Consider the following 19921-nt stretch of genomic DNA (forward strand, 5'->3'; position numbering starts at 1 on the left):
AGTTGCGCACATTAAAGATCCCTTGGTGGCCTAAAATCGATAAGAGTTGGCTTCGGCCGCCACACGGGCAAAATTCAAAATGTCCTACCAACTGAAAATGTTTAATGTTTCCCGCACGCTCATATGACCTTATGCAGTTGCGAGCGCCGTAAACACTTACCAAAACAAAACAAAAAACCCACCGAATCAGTCTGAACCGTTCCACTTGACGGTCTACCAGTACCAGTCTACTGCAATCTACAAGAAAAACAAGTAGATTTAGATCTAGCAGTTAATAATAATGTTTTTGGGGTTCTAAAAAGCCTACCCCTCAGTTGGGTGACGTTTTGGCAATAATGGCTCATATACATGCACTAAACATTTCCTCTGTGTGTTTATACTTGGGGCTGTCATAGGGTGTATTAAGACATGGTGTTTTGTTGTTAGTTGTATTCTGTAATTTGTTTGTGGTGCCCCCCCCCCCCTCCCCCGGCAGATTTTCTTTTTTTAAGAAGTGCTTTAGGGTTTGGGAGTGTTAGTTTAAAACCTTCTCTAAAATGTTCTACTTTCACCTCTTTCTTGATCTCCAATCACGATCTGTTATCTGCTTTCATCCCAAGGAGATTAAAAGTAAAAGTTATTTTTATATTATTCTTTATTCTTGTTTAGGGTGTTTGTGGAAGGGGGGGGGGGGGGTAAACATCATGAGCGACATGTGCAGGTGGGGATTCATCGTGCCAATAAAAAAAAATGGGGGGGGGGGGTAACAGTGTTAGACCAACAAACCACTCTAAGTGTTCCCCGTTCATGAATGGGCAATTAAAGATGTTTATTAATCCATTAGTATTTTTAAAAAATTAACATGGCCCTAAACTCTTAAACTTTATAAGGCTATAATATAATAATTATAATTAGATCTATGTGGATGTCATTTTTTAATGCTTGGACAAAGTTAAAAAAACGGGACGCAAATTAAACGATCGAATCTACTCTATCTCTTTATAGACTGACGATGTGTATATAGAGAAGGCGAGACCAGAGCGGAAGGGTAACTACGATGCTTTTACTTTCATTGCTTACAAAATTAGATTACTTTTTACTTTATTAAATTGGTAGGCCTATTCACTGGAGGACAGGTAGGTCGTGCCTGAGCCGAGACCTCGGCATAGGCTAATGCCGATAAACATGGAACGGCATGTTCACTTTGGTCACATGGCTAACATGATCATCATTTAGCCTACATGTACCAAAGATCGTGTAGATACATGTAGAAGAAAGTTAGAAGAGAATCTTTTTTGCATGTACCACGTCAACCTGCCGTAATATTACATGTATAGAAAGTAAGGGGTGTGGGCGGGGAGTGGAGGGGTCAGATAGCAACATAATTTTATCTTGCTTCAACGGTCTTTGTCCTAATTCTCTTTGAATGTAGTTTATGTAGTTCCCTTTCGCGTTTATTTTCATCCTTTTGTGGGCAGGGAGTGGAGTTCTTTGGTGAGGTGGCTCCCTTGGATGTTGGTAGCCTAGATCTCAATCTCGTCAGCAGGCTAGGCTAAAATGCGTGGTGGGTGGGTGACCTAGTGTGCGTAGGCAAACTGGCAACTGGCAATGATAATCTCTTATATCTGGCAAAACAGCTGATTGACGAGCGAGCAGAATAGCGATCATTTGAACGAAGAGAAACGAAAGATCTACCACACCTGCATCATGGCCGCCAACGGCGCTAAGGCAGCACAACAAGTTGCCAAAGTCGGCAGAATAAGACGAATTGGTTAGTGCTATGTGATATTGTCTTATAAATAAATCTCTTGTTGCTATGACTGTATCCTAAAAATCCAGGTACAGTTTTAAGCGTTTTTTGGGGGGAGCAGTTTAGTCTTGAACAAAGTTGTCTTCTTTTGTGACTTGCGTCAGTAAATTTAGCTGGAACTCCTGCCTGACTTGAACTTCAGTTGACTTTCACTTTGACTTTATTTTTACTAAGGAAGTGTATACAGACCCGGTAACCGGGAACAAAGTCTCGAAGTATACAAACCCGGTAGGGGGGTAGGGGAAATCTTTTGTGATTTCGGAAAGTTTCAGCGCCCAGACCCGGTAGTGTGTGTGTGTGTCAAAGTCAAGTGTGTGTGAGTGTGTGTGTGTGAGACATGCGATTAAAAGTAGAAAGACGCAAACTATTTTTAGGTAAGGCGCCCATCTTGTTTGACGTCAGACCAGGATACCCCTCCGATCACGTGACTAATCTAAGTATAGACAACCGCATGGCACCAAAGATGGAAGCGTCTGTATTCTATGGTAGCGTCAATTGCCACCGAGTGACGCGGTGGCAATTGACAAAAAATGACTTTTTGTCAATTGCCACAGAGTGAAGCGGTGTCAAGTCTGAAAACAACACTATCTTTAGCATTATACATAATGTGTGTCTAATGGGTCAATTTGTTCTGAACTAACTAATTTTAATTTCATTGGAATTGGAAAGCATCCAAAATCTAGATCTAGATCTAGTCTAGAACTACGGTACCAACTTGGCGTGTTTTCAATGAGACGTATGCCTAGATCTAGGCTAGCCTTAGCCCTTAGCCTACACTTTGGTGTAGAACCGGCACAGGCAATTCTAGAAGTAGAAGGTCGCACACGCACACGCACACAAACTCAAATAGAAATTCATGTTATATCTGGGAACATAAATCGGGGGACGGGGGTCAGGAAAACACACACACACACACACACACACACACACACACACACACACAGAGGGACAGAGAGGCGAACGCACAACACTGAGCACTCGAGCACAATAATAAGCTAGATCTACTCACCAACGCAAAAGAGCTCCAATTTACTCGGTGGCAATTGACAAATTTAAAAGTCAATTTTTGTCAATTGCCACCGCGTCACTCGGTGGCAATTGACACTGCCGTATTCTATATGATGCTTAATTTAATCTACACGAAGTGGCTAGCCGTACTTGAACTTGAAGTGTCTAAAAAAAAGTACGGCTAGACTGTGAGAGTCTAACCGTACTTAAGTACGGCTAGACTGCCAGTCTAGCCGTACTTAGATCTAGGTTTGGCCCTATCGACTCAAGCCTGTTAAGTACACAGGTCTCATTAGATATCTAGATCTAGAATCTAGATCTATATCTAGATCTAGTAATTATTCAGGTTCAAATACATGATGCAAGTCAGTAAGGCACCTTTTGGTTTTGTCTGAAATACAAATACTTTAGGCATTGCAAACTAAAAATTTCATTTACAATTCAGCCATCAATATTAAAGTACGGCTAGCCTGACAGTCTAGCCGTCCTTAAGTACGGCTAGCCTGACTGTCTACCCGTACTTCTTTTTAAGCCTACGCGTCCACCAAAATAAGATCACCTCCAGGCCAAGCTAATGTACGAAGTTTTTGCGTGGTGTAGAAGCGACTCAAAAAGATCCGCGACAACCGACGTCAGACCAGCTAAACCTATTTTTAGCCCAGTGTGTTATGATTACGAGAACAACAGACAGCACAGGCGATTTATTTATGTATTTACCTCTTTAAAAAACTAAATAGCAACAAATTATAATTATGGGAAAAATTGTTTGTAAGTTGGGATGATGAGAAGAAAAAAAAAAAAAGCTGGGGCTGGGATTCGAACACACGCTCACAAAATAATGTTTGCCTTCAAACGCAGAGACGTTGTTCACTCGGCCATCAGAACTTTCATCAGCGAAGGGTAAATTAAGCTTCATATACAGCACTGTTTCAGGAAAGGCAAAGCGACACAATATAATATCGAGATGTAGATCTAGAATCTAGGCTTAGATCTAGTAGATCGGCAGAGATAATGTCTGGAGAGGAAAACTAAAAATTGGCGGAAAATTGGAAGTACTAAACACTAGAGAACCTAGATCTAGGTCACGTCCCTAGCTAGGTCTAACCTGGCCTATTTTTAGCTCTCCCGAGAACGAAATAATGATCTAGATCTAGGTCAAGTGCTTTGTAAATTTTTTGGGTGTTTTTCAGCACAAATCTGCTATTGTACAACATCATATTATAATGAGATACAACTCTATTGATCATGTAAAGTACAATGAAGAAGCAAAAATGTACTTAAAGAGATGCAAATTACCTTCCAAAATGAGTCGAATCGAGGCTTTCGTAGTCCCCTGTACGACTGACGAAAAAGCGTGCATGCAGGAAAATTGCGTAGTCAGGCAAAGGCAGTCAGTGACTGACAAAAACAAGCTCATTTGCATGTGAGCTTGGCCTGCAAGTGACGAAAAAGCGCAGTGGCCGCGGGGGCCTAAGTACGGCTAGACTGCCAGTCTAGCCGTACTTATCTTAGGCCCTCTATGAACATTAGAAAACACGAGGTTTAAAATACATGCACTGTCATTAAGGCATTAAGGCACCTGGTTTCGTCTCAAATACAAATACTTTAGGTACTGCTAACTAAAAATTTATACAATTCAGTAGGCCTATTTTTTAAAATAGTCAGTCTAGCCATCATATAAATAGAATTAGTACGGCTAGACAACCAGTCTAGCCGTACTTAAATACGGCTAGCCTCTTCCTAATCTACATACCTTTCTCTCGGAAGTTCTGATGATTTGATAGCGCGTCTGCGTTTGATGTCGTGCAATGACTTTTGGAGCGGTTCGATTCCGGTCCCGGACTGTTTGTTTTTTTCTCTTTTCCTCCTCCCGACTGACCAACAGTTCCATAAATTATAGGCCTAATTTGTAGATCTAGAGTTGCTTTGAAGTTTTTTTGTTTTTTAAAAATGTATTAGTGATTAAAAATGCAGGAGGGGGGGGGAGGTGGTAAATCTAAATTTAGATGATCTAGATCTAGTCCTCCTGTGTCTTTTTTGGCAATTTTCGTGCGGTCTTCCATCATGTCCAAGTAGGCCTATTAGATCTAGAATCTAGTCTCTAGATATCTAGATCTAATCTAGATCTAGATCTAGATCGAGGAAATCCGAAATGTTACCGAAAACACGTCGTTCCATGTGGGTATCCCAGGAAGTGATGACATCACATTACTAAAATTAGCAGCCAATCAGAAAGATGCGTCTTTTCTACGTTTAACGGCATGTGTGTGTGAGAGAGAGCAGCAGGCAGAAAAGAGGGGAGAGAGACAGAGAAATAGAGAGGGGTGACTGCTCGATAGAAATTATGGCATTGTACTTTTCTTCAATTGTGATTCCTCCAACTCCAAAACGGAGGTAAAACGATCGTTCATCGAAAAGACATCCGCAATCTTCATTTAGATCTAGATCTAGGTCTCGAAACTAGATCAATGATATATCATATTGTCTGTCTATCTAGATCTAGAAGAACCTAGATTCTAGGTATACCCTGAGCAAAGAGGGCGCTGAAACTTTCCGAAATCACAAAAGATTTCCCCTACCGGGTCTGTATACTTCGTGACTTTGTTCCCGGTTACCGGGTCTGTATGTATGTTACACATACTCCCTTTTTACTAAATCTAGATCTAGATCTAAATAATTGCAAAGCTATTTATGATGACTTTAGACCATGCCAACCGTAAAAGATAAGTTAATTAAATCTTGCATGCCATACAATTAAAAATTATTTTTCCCCGTTGAGACGAGATAACCTCGCCTCGGAATACCCCCATTGCGATGTTACAGGGAGAAAAACAACCGGATTCGCGCGAAATTTCGAATGACCAATGAACGGGCCCGGAATAGTCATGCGGGGATTTATAGGTCACATACATTTGCCGCGAGAGTGAGGGGAAAATAGCCGGTCTCCGTGTGAAGCCGCTTTGGATAGAGGGGTAGTCGCTCATTTTTGATCGGGTCTAAACAACTACTTGACACAGAACGTTCAAATTTGAGCACACTATAGAGGATAGATAGATCTATTATCATCTCGGCTGTGTCTTCTTTAAATTAGCTTTAACTAACAAAATGTTTTTCAAGACACCTTTATCATGCCCATATGATTGATCTAGACTATATCTGGGACAAAAGTACACATGTCGCCTTTTTGACGTTTTTAAAATGACTCGCGGCAGTTTTGTATTTTTTAAATATATATCAATAGCAAGGGTCATAACTCCTTATCTCATAGTTATGTTGCACAAAATCTTTCTCATTTTGTTCCTCAAACTTTGAGTCAAAGTGTGCACCTATCAGAAAACTATATATATTGTACCGGGTTATAGAAGATTTGAAGCAATGGAATTAATAATTTCTATAGATTTTGAGAAATCAGCCTTTGAATTTTCTTTTTTCCTCTTTGCACCTTGTAATTAATTACCAAAAAAATGTTTTTACAACACATAAATCATCTTATAATATTTGAGTTTTACATCATATGAAAGTACACATTTTTGGCTTCACAGAAAACCCCAACATAAAAATCAAGTATTTTTTAAATTTCTGGACAATCAAGGGCCGTAACTCTGTAGATTGCCAACATTTTGGTGCAAACTTTTTTTGGGGAAGTCCGTAGGTCCTACCCTTTCAGAAAATCATGGTGGTGAAAAATCAAAAATCCCCGGGGGGGGGGGGGGGGGGGGGTGGGTCACTCCCAGTAGCCCATAGCTTAATAGGTTAATTTATGAGTACGAACTTCAACGTCCACATATCATTAGTTTGCCCTTTTTTCTGATTGGTTGCCGAATTTAATTCGGATTGGTTCGGAAATAGAGCAGACCGAGGTTGACAAAGTTAGTCACCTACGCTTCGGCCGGGTCCGCAAAGTCACCCGCAAACGGGACCAAAGCTGGGCACTATTTCTCCGAACGTTCGAGAAAATAAAGTTGGGCACTATTTCTCCGAACACTCTGAATCACATCCTTTCCCGCAAATTTCAAATATAGTCAAGATCTATAATTTATATTATAGGCCTACCAAAGATTGTTCAGATACAACATATATGGTTCAATCGGTCCAAAAAATGTTCGCAGTAAATATTTATATATAAAGAAATGCTACGTAGTTCCAAACAGTTTTTCGCTACAGATATGACATATATGTTGCCTATGAAGGGTGCTGCTCTTAAACTCAGTGTATTGTGTTCACTTGTGTGCTGTCTAGATCTAGATCTATGGAGGGTTGTTGATAATGACACATGAGAACTAGCATCTGCGTTTGTCGAGGCCGCGACCAAACAATCGTGGCTCGATTTTTTGGGGCATTTTTTGGTTCCCGAATCGGGGAATAAAAGTCAACAACAAAAAAAAACCCCAAAAAAGAAACCGAACCTCTTTACTTTTGAAAGAAAGTTCACTTATCTTCACTTCGTCTCTTTCTCGCTTGTTGATGTTGTCACCACGTTGATTTGTTGAATACGTTGCAGTTACATATGATTTGTATTACTGTTCCTCTTTTATTTTTCCCTCTTTGTGGTGTTTTATTTTGTTGACAGTGTAAAAACGTGAAAAATAAAGGTTTCACAACAGAATGAAATCAAAATTAGAACAGCAAATAAACAACCACAAAAATTAACAAATAAGGGCGTGCGTCAGCCCATCTATAGACTTCCTGTTTTTAACCCTAAACGCGTGTAATTAAAGAAAAAGTACAGGATCTCTAACATGTAGATCATGGAATCACACGGGGCCTGCCAGTGCCAGTGTCAGTATTCGTTTTTGGTGGAGACACGCTGTAACTATAACTATAACACATTTTTTTTTAAAAGGTAGGAAGAACATTACACTATTTAATCTCACATAAGATGGAAAAACAACACATCAGAACAATAACGAGAAGAGAAAAATTAGCGCACCAACAAAATAAAACACAACAAAGAGGGAAATAAAAGAGAAATGTACTGTAGCCTTCTTATATTCTTCACATGAAAATTACAAATCAAGGTAGTGTTAACAAGATGGGGTTTTTATCACGAATATTATTCCCAGTTTTTATTGTTGTTGTTTTAATTTTTTTCTTCCCGGTGGTGGTTTTTTGTTGGAAAAATGCAGAAATCGCTGCCGCGATTTGCGGACCAAAAAATTAAAAACATCGCAGCAGCGACAAACGCAGATGCTAGTTAGATGAACTAACATCGTTCATTTCGGACCTGGGCAATACAGCCCCGGGACCGGATGACATCCACAACTTGATCATTAGACACTTACCCACAGAAACACTTACACTCCTACTAAACATATGCAACGACATGTGGCGGTTGCACTCCTTTTGGGAGTCTTGGTGTCTCGCCACTGTCATTCCAATACCCAAACCAAACAAAGACCACACACACCCATCCAATTACAGACCAACAGCACTAACGAGCTGTCTGTGCAAACTTATAGAAAAAATGATCCACAGGCGACTCATGTAGTTTCCTACCACACATCAAAGACCTTCGTATGAGGTGCCAGAAAGCGTTAAACGCTTTGAAATTTCTATCGCATCCGGAGTGGTGTGGGGACTCAAAACATCTTCTCCACTTGTACATCTCCCTTGTTCAGTCCAGGCTTGATTACAGCTGTCAAGTCTACAGATCGGCCAAACCACACATCCTAACAATGCTAGACCCAGTGCAAAACCAAGGACTCCGCCTCTCTCTGGGGGTTTTCCGCACTTCTCCGGTGGAGAGCCTCCAAGCCGAGGCAAACATACCATGACTCACACTCAGACGCACACAACTCTCACTACAATAAGCAATTAAACAGAGCTCAACACCAGAGAACCCAGCACACGACTGCATTTTCAAAACAAACCCAGACACCATAAACAAATTCCAAAACAACGAAAATCTCATCATACCCTTCAGCCTCAGAATCCTTGAGGACCTCAAAAACATACACTTTTCCAAACAAGACATCCAACAATTTCTTTTCCCCAACCTCCCTCCATGGCACCTCACCAAGGCAAAAGTAGACTTACAGTACAGCTGACCACACATGACAAAGCAAGCTCAAACACCAAAACATTTAAAGCAGAATACAAAAAACTTATCCCGGTTCGTAGCGTATCTTCACAGATGGCTCCAAAAAGGACAATGATGTTGACGCCGCAGCCCTATCTTCAAACAGTACACACCAGAGGAGACTCCATTCCAAAACCTCCATTTTATCTGCGGGGGCCACTGCCATTGACATCGCACTGGATTCCGTAGAAAATTCTCCTAACAAATCTTTCCTTATCCTTTCTGACTCTCTGTCTTGCATCACTTCACTTAGAAACTACACACTCCTACTCCCAAAAATAACTGGACTACAAAAAAAAATACACGCCTTGACTGAAACCGGGAAAAGTGTCGTGTTCGCATGGATACCTAGCCATGTGGGCATCCAGGGAAACGAGCAGGTAGATCACCTAGCGAAAAAATCCTTATCCCTTCTCTTCTGTTGGGATCAATGACGAACACTCTCCCATAGACTGACTTTAAAAATAAAGTAAAAAAGTACACCTCCAGTCTGTGGAAGAGCCATTGGAAAAAACAAAACAAATAACAAACTTCTCAACATTAAACCCAAACTGGGACCGCGAAATCCTTTGGTCCTCTCCAGAAGAGAAGTCATTTTTTCTCGATTATGCATCGGACACACGGCCCCAACACACAAATACCTCCTTCAGGGAGATGAGAAGCCGTTCTGTGTCGGATGCGACACAGATTTTACCATTAGACACATTTTATCCGAATGTCTAGACTTTGGAGAGACCCGAAAGAAATACTTTAAATGCAAAAAATTTCAAGATATTTTTTGCGTCCTTGTTCCCAGCAGAATTTTAGATTTTATGAAGGCCCTTGGCCTTTTAATGGAAAGTTATAAAATAGATTGTTTGAATTTTTAAGTATTATTTAGAAAGTTGTTTGAAATTCAGGGTTGGTGATTTTTTTGATTTTTTAAAAAAATCGATTTTTTATATTTAAATCAAGATTTAAAAAAATTTAAATCTGATTTTTATTTTTTTTAAATTTTTTTTTTTTAATGTCGACACAGTTTGGGATATTTGGTGGCTAAAAGTATGTTCTTTCAGTGCAGAATGCATTAGTTTAAGCAACTGCAATTTCAGAAAGCCTTAATCTGCTATATAAGTGAATTATGGCCACAAACAATTTAAAATGAAGAAAATGTCAGTCTAAAAGGAAGGGGGGGGGGGGTAAGTATGCATAGATAAACTTGCATTTTATTACAGTGTGCGTTGCTTGTCTAAAAAGAAAAAGAAAATGCTAATTTCAGTTTAAAAAAAAGTAAATTGAATACTGTATTATTTTACTACTTACAGTGACAGGGGGAAAGCAGACTTTTAAGCATGATTATTTTAGTCTACTAAACCTCTGTTTTATAAAACCAAGGAAAGGAATTCTGAATGTTTAAAGATGTAAAAACAGAATACATTTTTTAAAGTGATTTAAATCACTGAGTTTTATTTTTGAAATCAAGTTGATTTAATTTTTTTTTTTTTATCAACTGATTTAAATCAACCCAACCCTGGTTTTCAATTATGAAAAAAAAAATATATTGAGAACTGTATTACAATAAATTTTACAGTGACAGGGGGGAAAGCAGACTTTTAAGCATGATTATATTAGTCTACTAAACCTTATATCTTTTTAATAAAACCAAGGAAAGGAATTCTGAATGTTAAAATATGTAAAAACTGGATACATTTTAAAAAAAAGTGATTTAAATCACTGATTTTTATTTTTTAAATCATGTTGATTAAAATTTAAAAAATCAACTGATTTAAATCAACCCAGCTCTGATTTCAATTATGGAAAAAAAAGTAAATTGAATACTGTATTATTTTACAGTGAAAGGGTGGAAAGCAGACTTTAAAGCATGATTATATTAGTCTACTAAACCTTATATTGTTTTATGAAACCAAGGAAAGGAATTCTGAATGTTGAAATAAGTAAAAACTGAATAAAAATATATTTTTTTAAAAGTGATTTAAATCACGGATTTTTATTTAAAAAATCAAGTTGATTTAAATTTTTAAAATCAACTGATTTAAATCAACCCAACCCTGTTGAAATTAAAATTTAAAATCTATTTACACTCGATTTTTAGCGTCTTAACAATTTTAAATAGAAATAGTGACCAGAATCAGGCCGAGCAGTGAACTGTTCAGAAAAAACAATTTGTTTAGCGTGCTCATATGACCTTATGCAGTTGCGAGCGTCGTAAAACCCCATACAAAAAAAAAAAGGTTAAGCTGAACTTCAGGTTAGTTGATTTTTTCTCTCACTAGTCTCACTCCCCCAACAACACCAACTCATCTGTAGTTGACTGTACTGTCTATCTATAGAATAAACAATATTATTTATGGAGAATAGAACGGTCAACTTGAAAGTGTAACTTCGCTCGCAAAATCTAATAAGTTCTGCAGTGCCTTAAAATAGATCATTATACCTCTTCGGTAAAAATTCCAAACAATGTACTCTTTTTATTATAGACATTTGCATTAAAATAATATCAATACTCTGGTATAGACAATGATCAAAGGTTTTGAGCTTTTATAATGAACAGCTATGAATGTAATATAATCAGTATAACACAGTATTATAATAACTTAGTTTCTATTTCTTATACTTTCATTGCAGTCTTGTGCAATTCAATTTATAAGAATTTTGTGGTCAAGTATTCTTTTAAGCTTGCTTCTAGACGGTTTTATAGAGAATTAGGCAGGATGACTGCCAGGCCCTGGGAGTTTGAATAAGTGTATTTCGCACAATTTCACACAAACAATCTGCATTATATTGGAAGTGTGCAAGTGAATATCAGGGCTTGGCAGTCTTAATCTGGAAAATCAAGATCTGCTTTCATTGCCACCTCAAATTTTCTGATGACGATTGTTAAATGTTACAGATGACAAGCAGGATGTGCAAATGGCGTGACTTCTTCTCCATAATAGTACTTACTCTACTTATACTTTTCCGGCCTCTGTTACCTTATGGTGTTGAAGTTAGAAGCAAATGTCTTTCTCTTCCTTGTTGCATAATTAGTTGTTTGTTTTTCTGGGTCTCAAGTTGAATCTGTGGTGTTGTACCAAAATGGCAGCTATAGCCTCTACTCAACTCAATTTGCAGTGTGCACTAAAGTCCAGGGACAGGGGAACAGGGAAATGAGATGGGTGCAAACAATTGCAAGGAAGGCTAGCAGCATGTAATATATATGAGATGACGACGATTTAAAAGTTTTCTGGGTTGCTGCTTTAGCATGTCGAGTTTTTTGGGGGGGTCTTTTTTAGCTGATTAAAAAGTTCATTTATAATAAGCAATACAGTGGAACTCGGATTTAACGAGCTCGGATTCAACGAGATGAGATAGATTCCCTGTTTTTTTTTCTTCTTTATAATCAATAAAAATAACTCGGATTCAACGAGCACTTAAATCAGCGAGCTTGGATTCTACGAGGTCGCTTCCAGGGTGAACAGCCCCCGTAGACGTTTCGCTCATTTTTCTCCCAGAACGAACTTTATCTATTCCCGGAAACCACCCATTGCAACTGTATCGTGAACTAGGCTACTATTATCTTAGCCGATTGCATGCGACCAATCAGCAGCCTTTTTTTCATACCAACACAATATGCGTTGCTGGCACGCGCACGTGTCTACTCTGGCGTGTGTCGGGGTGGGATGGGCCACCTGCACACGTGTGACTGTGTGTGTGTGTCGGGGGGAGGGGGGGGGGGGCACTAGCGTTCCGGGCGTTAAACGTCGCAGATACAAATGCGTCACAGTCTTTTTTTTTACCCTCGGCAACTGATCATTAATACAATGATAAGCTAGTCTTGACGAAGATCTATGCATTGAATTGTGCGCTGGTCTATGGAATCAAAAGTTGCCGTCTGCTAGGCTCTACACAGCAACACAACTTTTTGCCAAACAATTGAGATGACACAGGCGTGCATTTGATTTTGAATGAATCAGTCTTTTTTTTAATGTGTAAGCATTTCAGGCACTACTTGTTACTTCTCTTTACACATTACTTGCGCAGTGCCTGTAATTATCTACACCAAATCTCATGTTTGCTATTACGAACACTCGGATTCAACCAGATTTTCGGTCAGGCCCGGCGACCTCATTGAATCCGAGTTCCACTGTAGCAGGAAAGGGACAGTAAAAATATCTTATATGTTCTCAAATGGGTTGTGTATTGTTACGGGTAGAAGGGGTTGGTGTTACATCACGGACAATACTCAGTCATGTCTTAGACCGTTCATACGTGGCAATTATTCTCATTCTTGTTTTGAACAATCACTGAAGTACCGGTAACATATTTGACATCTTCTTTTTCAGGCCAGTACTTTGGTAACATTCTGAATGACTATAAAATGGTGGCACAAGAGACCTTTCAGGACATTGCAGACGGCTCCATCAAAGCTTCTGTGTACCTCACCAGCTTGGTTGCAGCTGGCATACTCATCAAGTCAAATCCCTCCGAAGCAGATCTGGAAAACGCTCTCCTTGAAAGTGCCCATGAACTCTCCCTAGTTGGAACAACGATACGAAACAAAGAGTCAGATGCACACATAGACAATATGCGGTCTGCACACCGCGATGGCAAGCTGCACCACACCAGCCTAGGACTGTTCTCTCTGGTATGGGTCAGTGAGCACCGTGACGAGTTAGATCTGTACGAGGCAAAGTGTAAACACACCAACGTCCCATGGTACCAGTGGCACAAGCAAGTCATTGATGTCGGTGTTCTAGGCAAATTTGTGCACATGTCACGCAAGATGCAGGACTTTGATGTCAATGAAGATGAATGGAAAGATAAAACATCTTCGTCTTAGAAATGTGTACTAGTGTAATTAATTTTTTTTTCAATTTTGTCGTGGGCAGGTTTGGAAGATATGAATTTGTGTTAAAATGAAAGCATGTTCTTTATTTATGGGGTTTGTCTCAAGTAAGGTACTGTTGTGATTGGGGGCTTTCTTTTATTTGGTGTGCGTGTGTTTGTGATACTTGAAATGAAAGGTGATATTTGAGGAGTGTGGTTTTGATTGCTTTGACAGGTATACATTTGGCCAACATTTTAGACCTTTTGTAATTACAGTGGAGTCCACTTATAGCGAGTACGGAAAAAATGAGAAGTCTGTTATAAAGACACTGTTCTCTAAAACCCTTTTTTTCTCTTCTTTATCTTTGTAAATAAAATACTGCTATAGCACTATCAGACAAACATGCGAGTCGGTTATAGCGGAATATTGCTGCTGCTGTGCACAGTGCATAGGCCAATTATACATAATGTAAAACCTCGCCAGCTGAGAAACTTGTTGGTGATCTAGTGAAATAAAGGATGTGAGGGCCCACGTGTGTCAACAATGAAGGCCGGAGCGAATGAGTAGGGAGGGTGTGGCATGCGCAGACAAACAGCACGCATCGCGTGATAGGCCAGCGTAAGCCTAGTTTAGATTATCAAGGCCTACCATGCCTCTCACTTCTCCGATGCGAGGATGTAGAGGTCTCAGCAATGTGATGGGTGGAGCCACTGGAGCAAATGTGTGATGTGCACAAGCTGACGGAATGCACCACAGGGTGTGGTGGGGTGGGGGAAAACAGAGCAGGCGAGTTAACCCAGAGCCTAGACGGTCAGAGAATAGTATAGCCCAGAGCCCTTTCTTTCAGATCGCCAACGCCGAGCTGCCAGTCAACATCGTTAGATCTAGCACTAGAGAAAGAAACCTGATTCGATTTTTGATCAAGTAAGACCTAGAGGTCATGTTGAAACAAAATCATCATCAGGGGAGATAACAAAAGGAAATGAACAGAAGACCAAACTCATAGATTAGGCCTACTTTACAGTTTCCCTTGAATTTATTACTGGATCCATTATAGCGAGAATCCTGCTATAACGAACATTTTGCTCCGGTCCCCTCCCTCTCGTTATAACAGGATTCCACTGTAATAATTTGTAATGTGAAATTAAATGTATAAGATTTTGTTTTTTCACATTATCTTTACCTGATTGGAATTGTCAGCCAAATGCCCTTTATGAAAGTAGGGTATTCATTTTTTACAATACACAGTATCGATTATATAATAAATTTGATCTGGGTGCTATAATTCACGTTTCTCAATTTCTTTAAGTTTCAAGTCATTTGTATTCAAATTGCTGATCTGTCAGGATGTTGTATCCCTGTCGTTGTCTTATTTTCCTGTGTCAGTCATCCAAATTGTGTGTAAAGTACTCTCCAGTTTCTCCTCATGTGTTCAGCTTATGGCTTAAGAAGGCCTCCCTCCTTCTAGGAAACCGCAGTCTAGCATGCACATAGTGAATACATACATGATGTAGTGTACAGATTTTCGAGACCCAAATTTTTTCAGGCATGTAGATCTATCCAGAACCTATATTTCTTTATTTCACATAATTCATATATAGTAAAGAGAAGCTATGGTAAAAAAGATTTCTGCATCCTGCCAATTTTGCTATGTTCATGCTAGACTATTCTCTTACTGAAAACCTTTAAGGGCCTGTTACATGTATAGGCTGACCGGACAGGTTTCTGGGCTGTATGGCCGATCGTAACACTAAATAAGAGATGCCGCTCAAACGGTAGGCGAACACCTGGCGAATAGCCGGCCCGCCGAATGTAAAGAATCCTCAGCCGCAGCCTGTGAATTTGATATCCGGCCTTGAGGGTAGTGTCGACTAATCTTTCAAGTTTGCTGCTCCGGGGACAACAGAACTAATTTCAAAATAGTAATACTAATTACTAATAAAAAATCACGTAGATTTAAAAAAAATAATATCACATTCAGAATCAGCGTATCAAAATTAGGGAAATGGCTTGCGAACGACTTGTTTCGTTTTGTATTTAAGGACTTTCCGTTCCTGCTCTTTTTTATGCTTTGCGGGCGTATATCATGTGTGTTTGTGTGTGGGGGGTTGTTTTTAAAAAAATTACCCTTAATAGTCCTTGACCAGAACCGCGTAGATTGCAGCACAGGTTTCAGGGATGATTTGTGACAGTACTGGTTCAGAAACACGTGCCGAGAATCTGAGGTCCTGGTAACCCCTACCGGTGGCCAAGTAACGAAGCGTTACTGTGAGCCTTTCATGGGGGCCTATAGCGGCTCTCATCACTGTTGATTGCTTAGAGATCAATGGCATGACAAGAGATGCAAATGTGTTTCTTCGTCCATTCTCATGAAGTTTTTGAAATCTTTTTGAAATCTCTTATCTCATCCAGCAGATTTGTACATGTATGTGATAGCTTTTTCCTCTTCAATAACCAATCCTTTGACCACATGCGACGTTGTTTTCTTTTTTTCTGTTTCTTTTTTAAGACTACAAAAATCGCTAAATCATCCAGAACTCAACTATTCTGTCCGCCATGATGCACAAACGTGTGTGAAGTTTCACCCAGACTAGGCCTAGTGTGTAGAATATGTTGCTTGCGAGGTGTGGCCGCCTTCAGGTTGATTGTGGCGTGTAATAATAAACCAAATTTCCTCGATTTCGTCTGGCTGTATGGCTTGCCTACGGTCAAAAACCTGTCCGGTCGGCCTGTACATGTTAGGTCCTTTACTTTCTATTGCCATACCATCTTTTGTTTTTGTATGAATGAGTAGCCCCACTTTCTTTTCAAGATTTCCTTCTTGTCTGATTTGAATCAGGCAATCGTAACCAGTGTTTGAAGTGAATGTGTATCATTGAACCAGGTAGTCATAACCAGTGTTTGAGGGCGTCTTTCTTACTCTTCAAAGTAAAAAAAGGAATTCTACTTCGTTGACCTGTTTCTCATGTATGACTATGATGAGTATAGGCCTAATCAAAGTTACCACTCTTGGGAAAAGGAACACACAAAGTAGACCTAGTGCTCAGCGCCTCCATTCAAGCCTCGTCACCCCACAGACAATGTTGTGTCAGAACAAGGTCGTACTACTAAGTCACTGGTGACGATAAGAGAATAAAATTGTGTCAACACTGAAGAGCTCCCGCCCTCCCTCCCTCCCTCCCTGCACACATGGCATAACACATCATAAAATAATGTGTACACAATCAATTGAGGCCTACTGTGGATCACGGCGCTCGCAACTGCATAAGGTCATAGAGCGCCAAGGGGTGGGTGTCAACAGAGAATCAGACTTATTCTGCTCATTTCTCTTGCTTCAACAGCACAAGGTCTGCTTCGACTGTCAAGGCACCCCAAAAAAAACAATAACAGGTCACAAGAGAGTGACAAACATACAAAGGAAGTAGAGGAAAAATGACAATAGTAATAGTAAGGATTAGGAAAGAAAAAGCAGAAGTTCCCTGTTGTAGATCAGGCACAGTTATGAGCGTGACATGAATCAGCCCATTTACAATTCTACTGTGCTTGAACTTGAAAGAGAAATGTCCCCCCTTTGGGAATGGCCTAAAGACACTACAGTCAGTGGCACTGCCCAGTGCCAGATTAAGACCAGACTGGCCCACATGTGGCCTAAATAAGCTAAACACCCCTCCCTTACCTTATTTAGGCCACTGTGGCCTAAATAAGCTAAACCCCCCTTCCTTACCTCATTTAGGCCACATATGGCCCAAATAAGCTAAACCCCCCCACCCGTCCTTTACCTTATTTAGGCTACATCATATGGTAGATTTCTTGAACTAACCATGGATTCGGAAGGTCGAGATTCTACTGATCTTTTTATTTAGTGCGGGGGGATTATTTCAAAATAGAGGATGATACTAAATGAAAAGTGGACCAAGGGTAAGAGTTTTGTGTGTGAGTGTGTGTATGCGTTTGTTTTGTGTGTGGTTGTGGTGAGAGAGAGAGAGAGAGATCTAGAGAGAGAGAGAGAGTAAATGTAATAGTCTGTTTGTATGTGTGTGTGTAGTGTGAGTGTCTATCTCAGTTGTACGGTTCAAATGTACATTATTTTGTTGAGAATTTTACATAGAACCCAGCTACAAAACACCTTTATACAAAGCCACAGAAATATTCTTTTTGTGTTTATTGAGGTACTGTACAGGGTGATTTTACCTTCAAGTTCAAGGATAATTGGACAAAATGGGCAATATCTTTGCTAATGGTCATATTTTAATTTAGACAAATCCTATATTCATTCTCTTTTTTTTTTCTTAACTGCTCATGGTTATTAAAGAGTAAGCCAACTATATCAAGGTAGTAATTTCGGATTCCTAATATTATGGGCATTCTTAAAATTTTAAAACTTGTTTTTAGCGCTTTTCTCAACGTAAACCGGATTCCGTTAAAAAAACAAAACAATGACCTTATTTTTCTTTTTCAAAGTATTGTGCATACATTTGTGTGAAACTATATATATTCTATGCTTTCAAGTACATGAAAAAAGCTAATTAAGTCGAGCAAAATGTTCTTCAGAGACATAGATCTAGAAGTAGGCCCACTGGAACATATTTTATAAACCGTGAAAAGATTACCAGAAAATAACAAAATTATCTTATGATCTTCACTTGCACTTGCATTTTTTTGGACAAATTATAGTCTACCTCATTATCTTTTTTTTTCTCACATTTTTCTTCACTATTCATGACAACTGGCATGTATTGTTTTCACTTATTATCAAGGAAGTGGACAGGCGGACCACGAGATCTATGTCTCTGAAGAACATTTTGCTGGACTTTATTATTTTAAACAAAATTCTAAGTTTTAGGATGTGAACCCCGGAGTCAGCGTAGTGAAATAAGTGGATCTACGTTTAACTAAGGATCTGTGGACCCCGGGATCAACATAGTGAAATAAGTAGATCTCAGTTTATTTTATAGTAGGACTGGCGGAGACCGTGGTCAACGTAGTGAAATTATAAGTAGATCTAGATTTAATTAAATAAAAGGATTGGTGGACCCTGGGGTCAACGTAGTGAAATCAGTAGATCTAGGTTTAATCAGAGAGGTTTATTTAAGGATTGGTGGACCCTGGGGTCAACGTAGTGAAATAAGTACATGTAGATCTAGGTTTAATTTTAAGGATTGGTGGACCCTGGAGTCAATGTAGTGAAATAGGTAGGTTTAAAGTGGACCCCAGGGTCTACCTAACGAAATACTAGTTAGGTTTTAGAATAGGTGGACCCTGCAGTCACCGTAGTAAAATAAATAGGTTTAATCAAGGTGTCGCGGGGGTCCACCAATCCTTTTAAACCTTCTTATTCCTCTATGGCTATGGTGACTCCGAGGTCCACCAATCCTTTTAAAATTAAACCTACTTATTTCACAACGGTGACCCCTGGGTCCACCAATCTTTAAAGAAACCTACTTATTTCACTACGGTGACCCCGGGGTCCACCTGTCCTAAAACCTAGTATTTTGCTAGGTAGACCCCGGGGTCCACTTTAAACCTGCGTATTTATCACTACATTGACCCCAGGGTCCACCAATCCTTTCTTAACCCTAACTCTGGCAAGGGCCGATTAGATCGGCCCATTTCCTGCCATGAAACTGGCAGGGCCGATCTCATAGGACCATATAGTAAACTGCTGCTTCTGCCTTCCAACTAAATATTTGGGGCTTCCTAAAGTGATTTCTGATTGGCTAAAAGGCTAACCTCCAACCAATCAGAATATTTCTACCATTCTGGCTTAGGAGAAGAGTATTTTCAGAGACACTAAAATATATTTTAGTGTCTCTGGTATTTTGCTTTCAAAACAGAGGGATGTTTTGAAAGCTTGTTGATCAGGTCACAAGCCACTAATGCCAGTGTAGATCTATCACTTGTGTGATTCTAAAATGGCCAAAAATCGATCTTTTTGGGATACATTTGAAAGTGAATTGACTAGGGAAAGTAATTCAGACACTGTTAGTGGTGGATTTATTGGTGTTCAGTCAAGATTGGGATTAGATCTGACAGACAATGGGGATACATGTCCAGTTCTCATCCTGCCCCAACTTCTCTTTCAAATGGAACACTAGATTCTACTACCTTTGGGAGTCTAATAGGGGCAGAAAAAGGAGAGCTATAGAGTAAAGTAGGTTTCTTTTGCTATACTAATTATTACAGACTACCAGCAGATTGCTGAAAACCACATGGTTGTACTTAGAGTGTTTTTATGTTG

At 39.5% G+C, this 19921-nt stretch overlaps 1 protein-coding gene across 1 annotated transcript; it reads left to right on the forward strand.

Annotated features, from left to right (window-relative positions):
- The first annotated feature begins 1632 nt into the window (after positions 1–1632).
- LOC101859931 (mitochondrial import inner membrane translocase subunit Tim29) lies at positions 1633–13982 on the forward strand. Its single transcript, XM_005097066.3, has 2 exons — positions 1633–1750; positions 13199–13982. Exons 1-2 carry the CDS (start codon positions 1687–1689, stop codon positions 13693–13695), a joined length of 561 nt encoding a protein of 186 aa, XP_005097123.1. The 5' UTR covers positions 1633–1686; the 3' UTR covers positions 13696–13982.
- The last annotated feature ends 5939 nt before the right edge of the window (positions 13983–19921 follow it).

Source organism: Aplysia californica, unplaced genomic scaffold (genome assembly GCF_000002075.1).
Source record: "Aplysia californica isolate F4 #8 unplaced genomic scaffold, AplCal3.0 scaffold00145, whole genome shotgun sequence".
Classification (NCBI taxonomy): Eukaryota; Metazoa; Mollusca; class Gastropoda; order Aplysiida; family Aplysiidae; genus Aplysia; species Aplysia californica.

What these genes read in the sequence shown, in the direction of transcription:
- LOC101859931 (XM_005097066.3), top strand. Translation starts at nt 1,687, where the DNA reads ATGGCCGCCAACGGCGCTAAGGCAGCACAACAAGTTGCCAAAGTCGGC. An exon ending in CGGCAGAATAAGACGAATTG is followed by an intron (nt 1,751 to 13,198) that starts GTTAGTGCTATG and finishes CTTCTTTTTCAG; the next exon opens with GCCAGTACTTTGGTAACATT.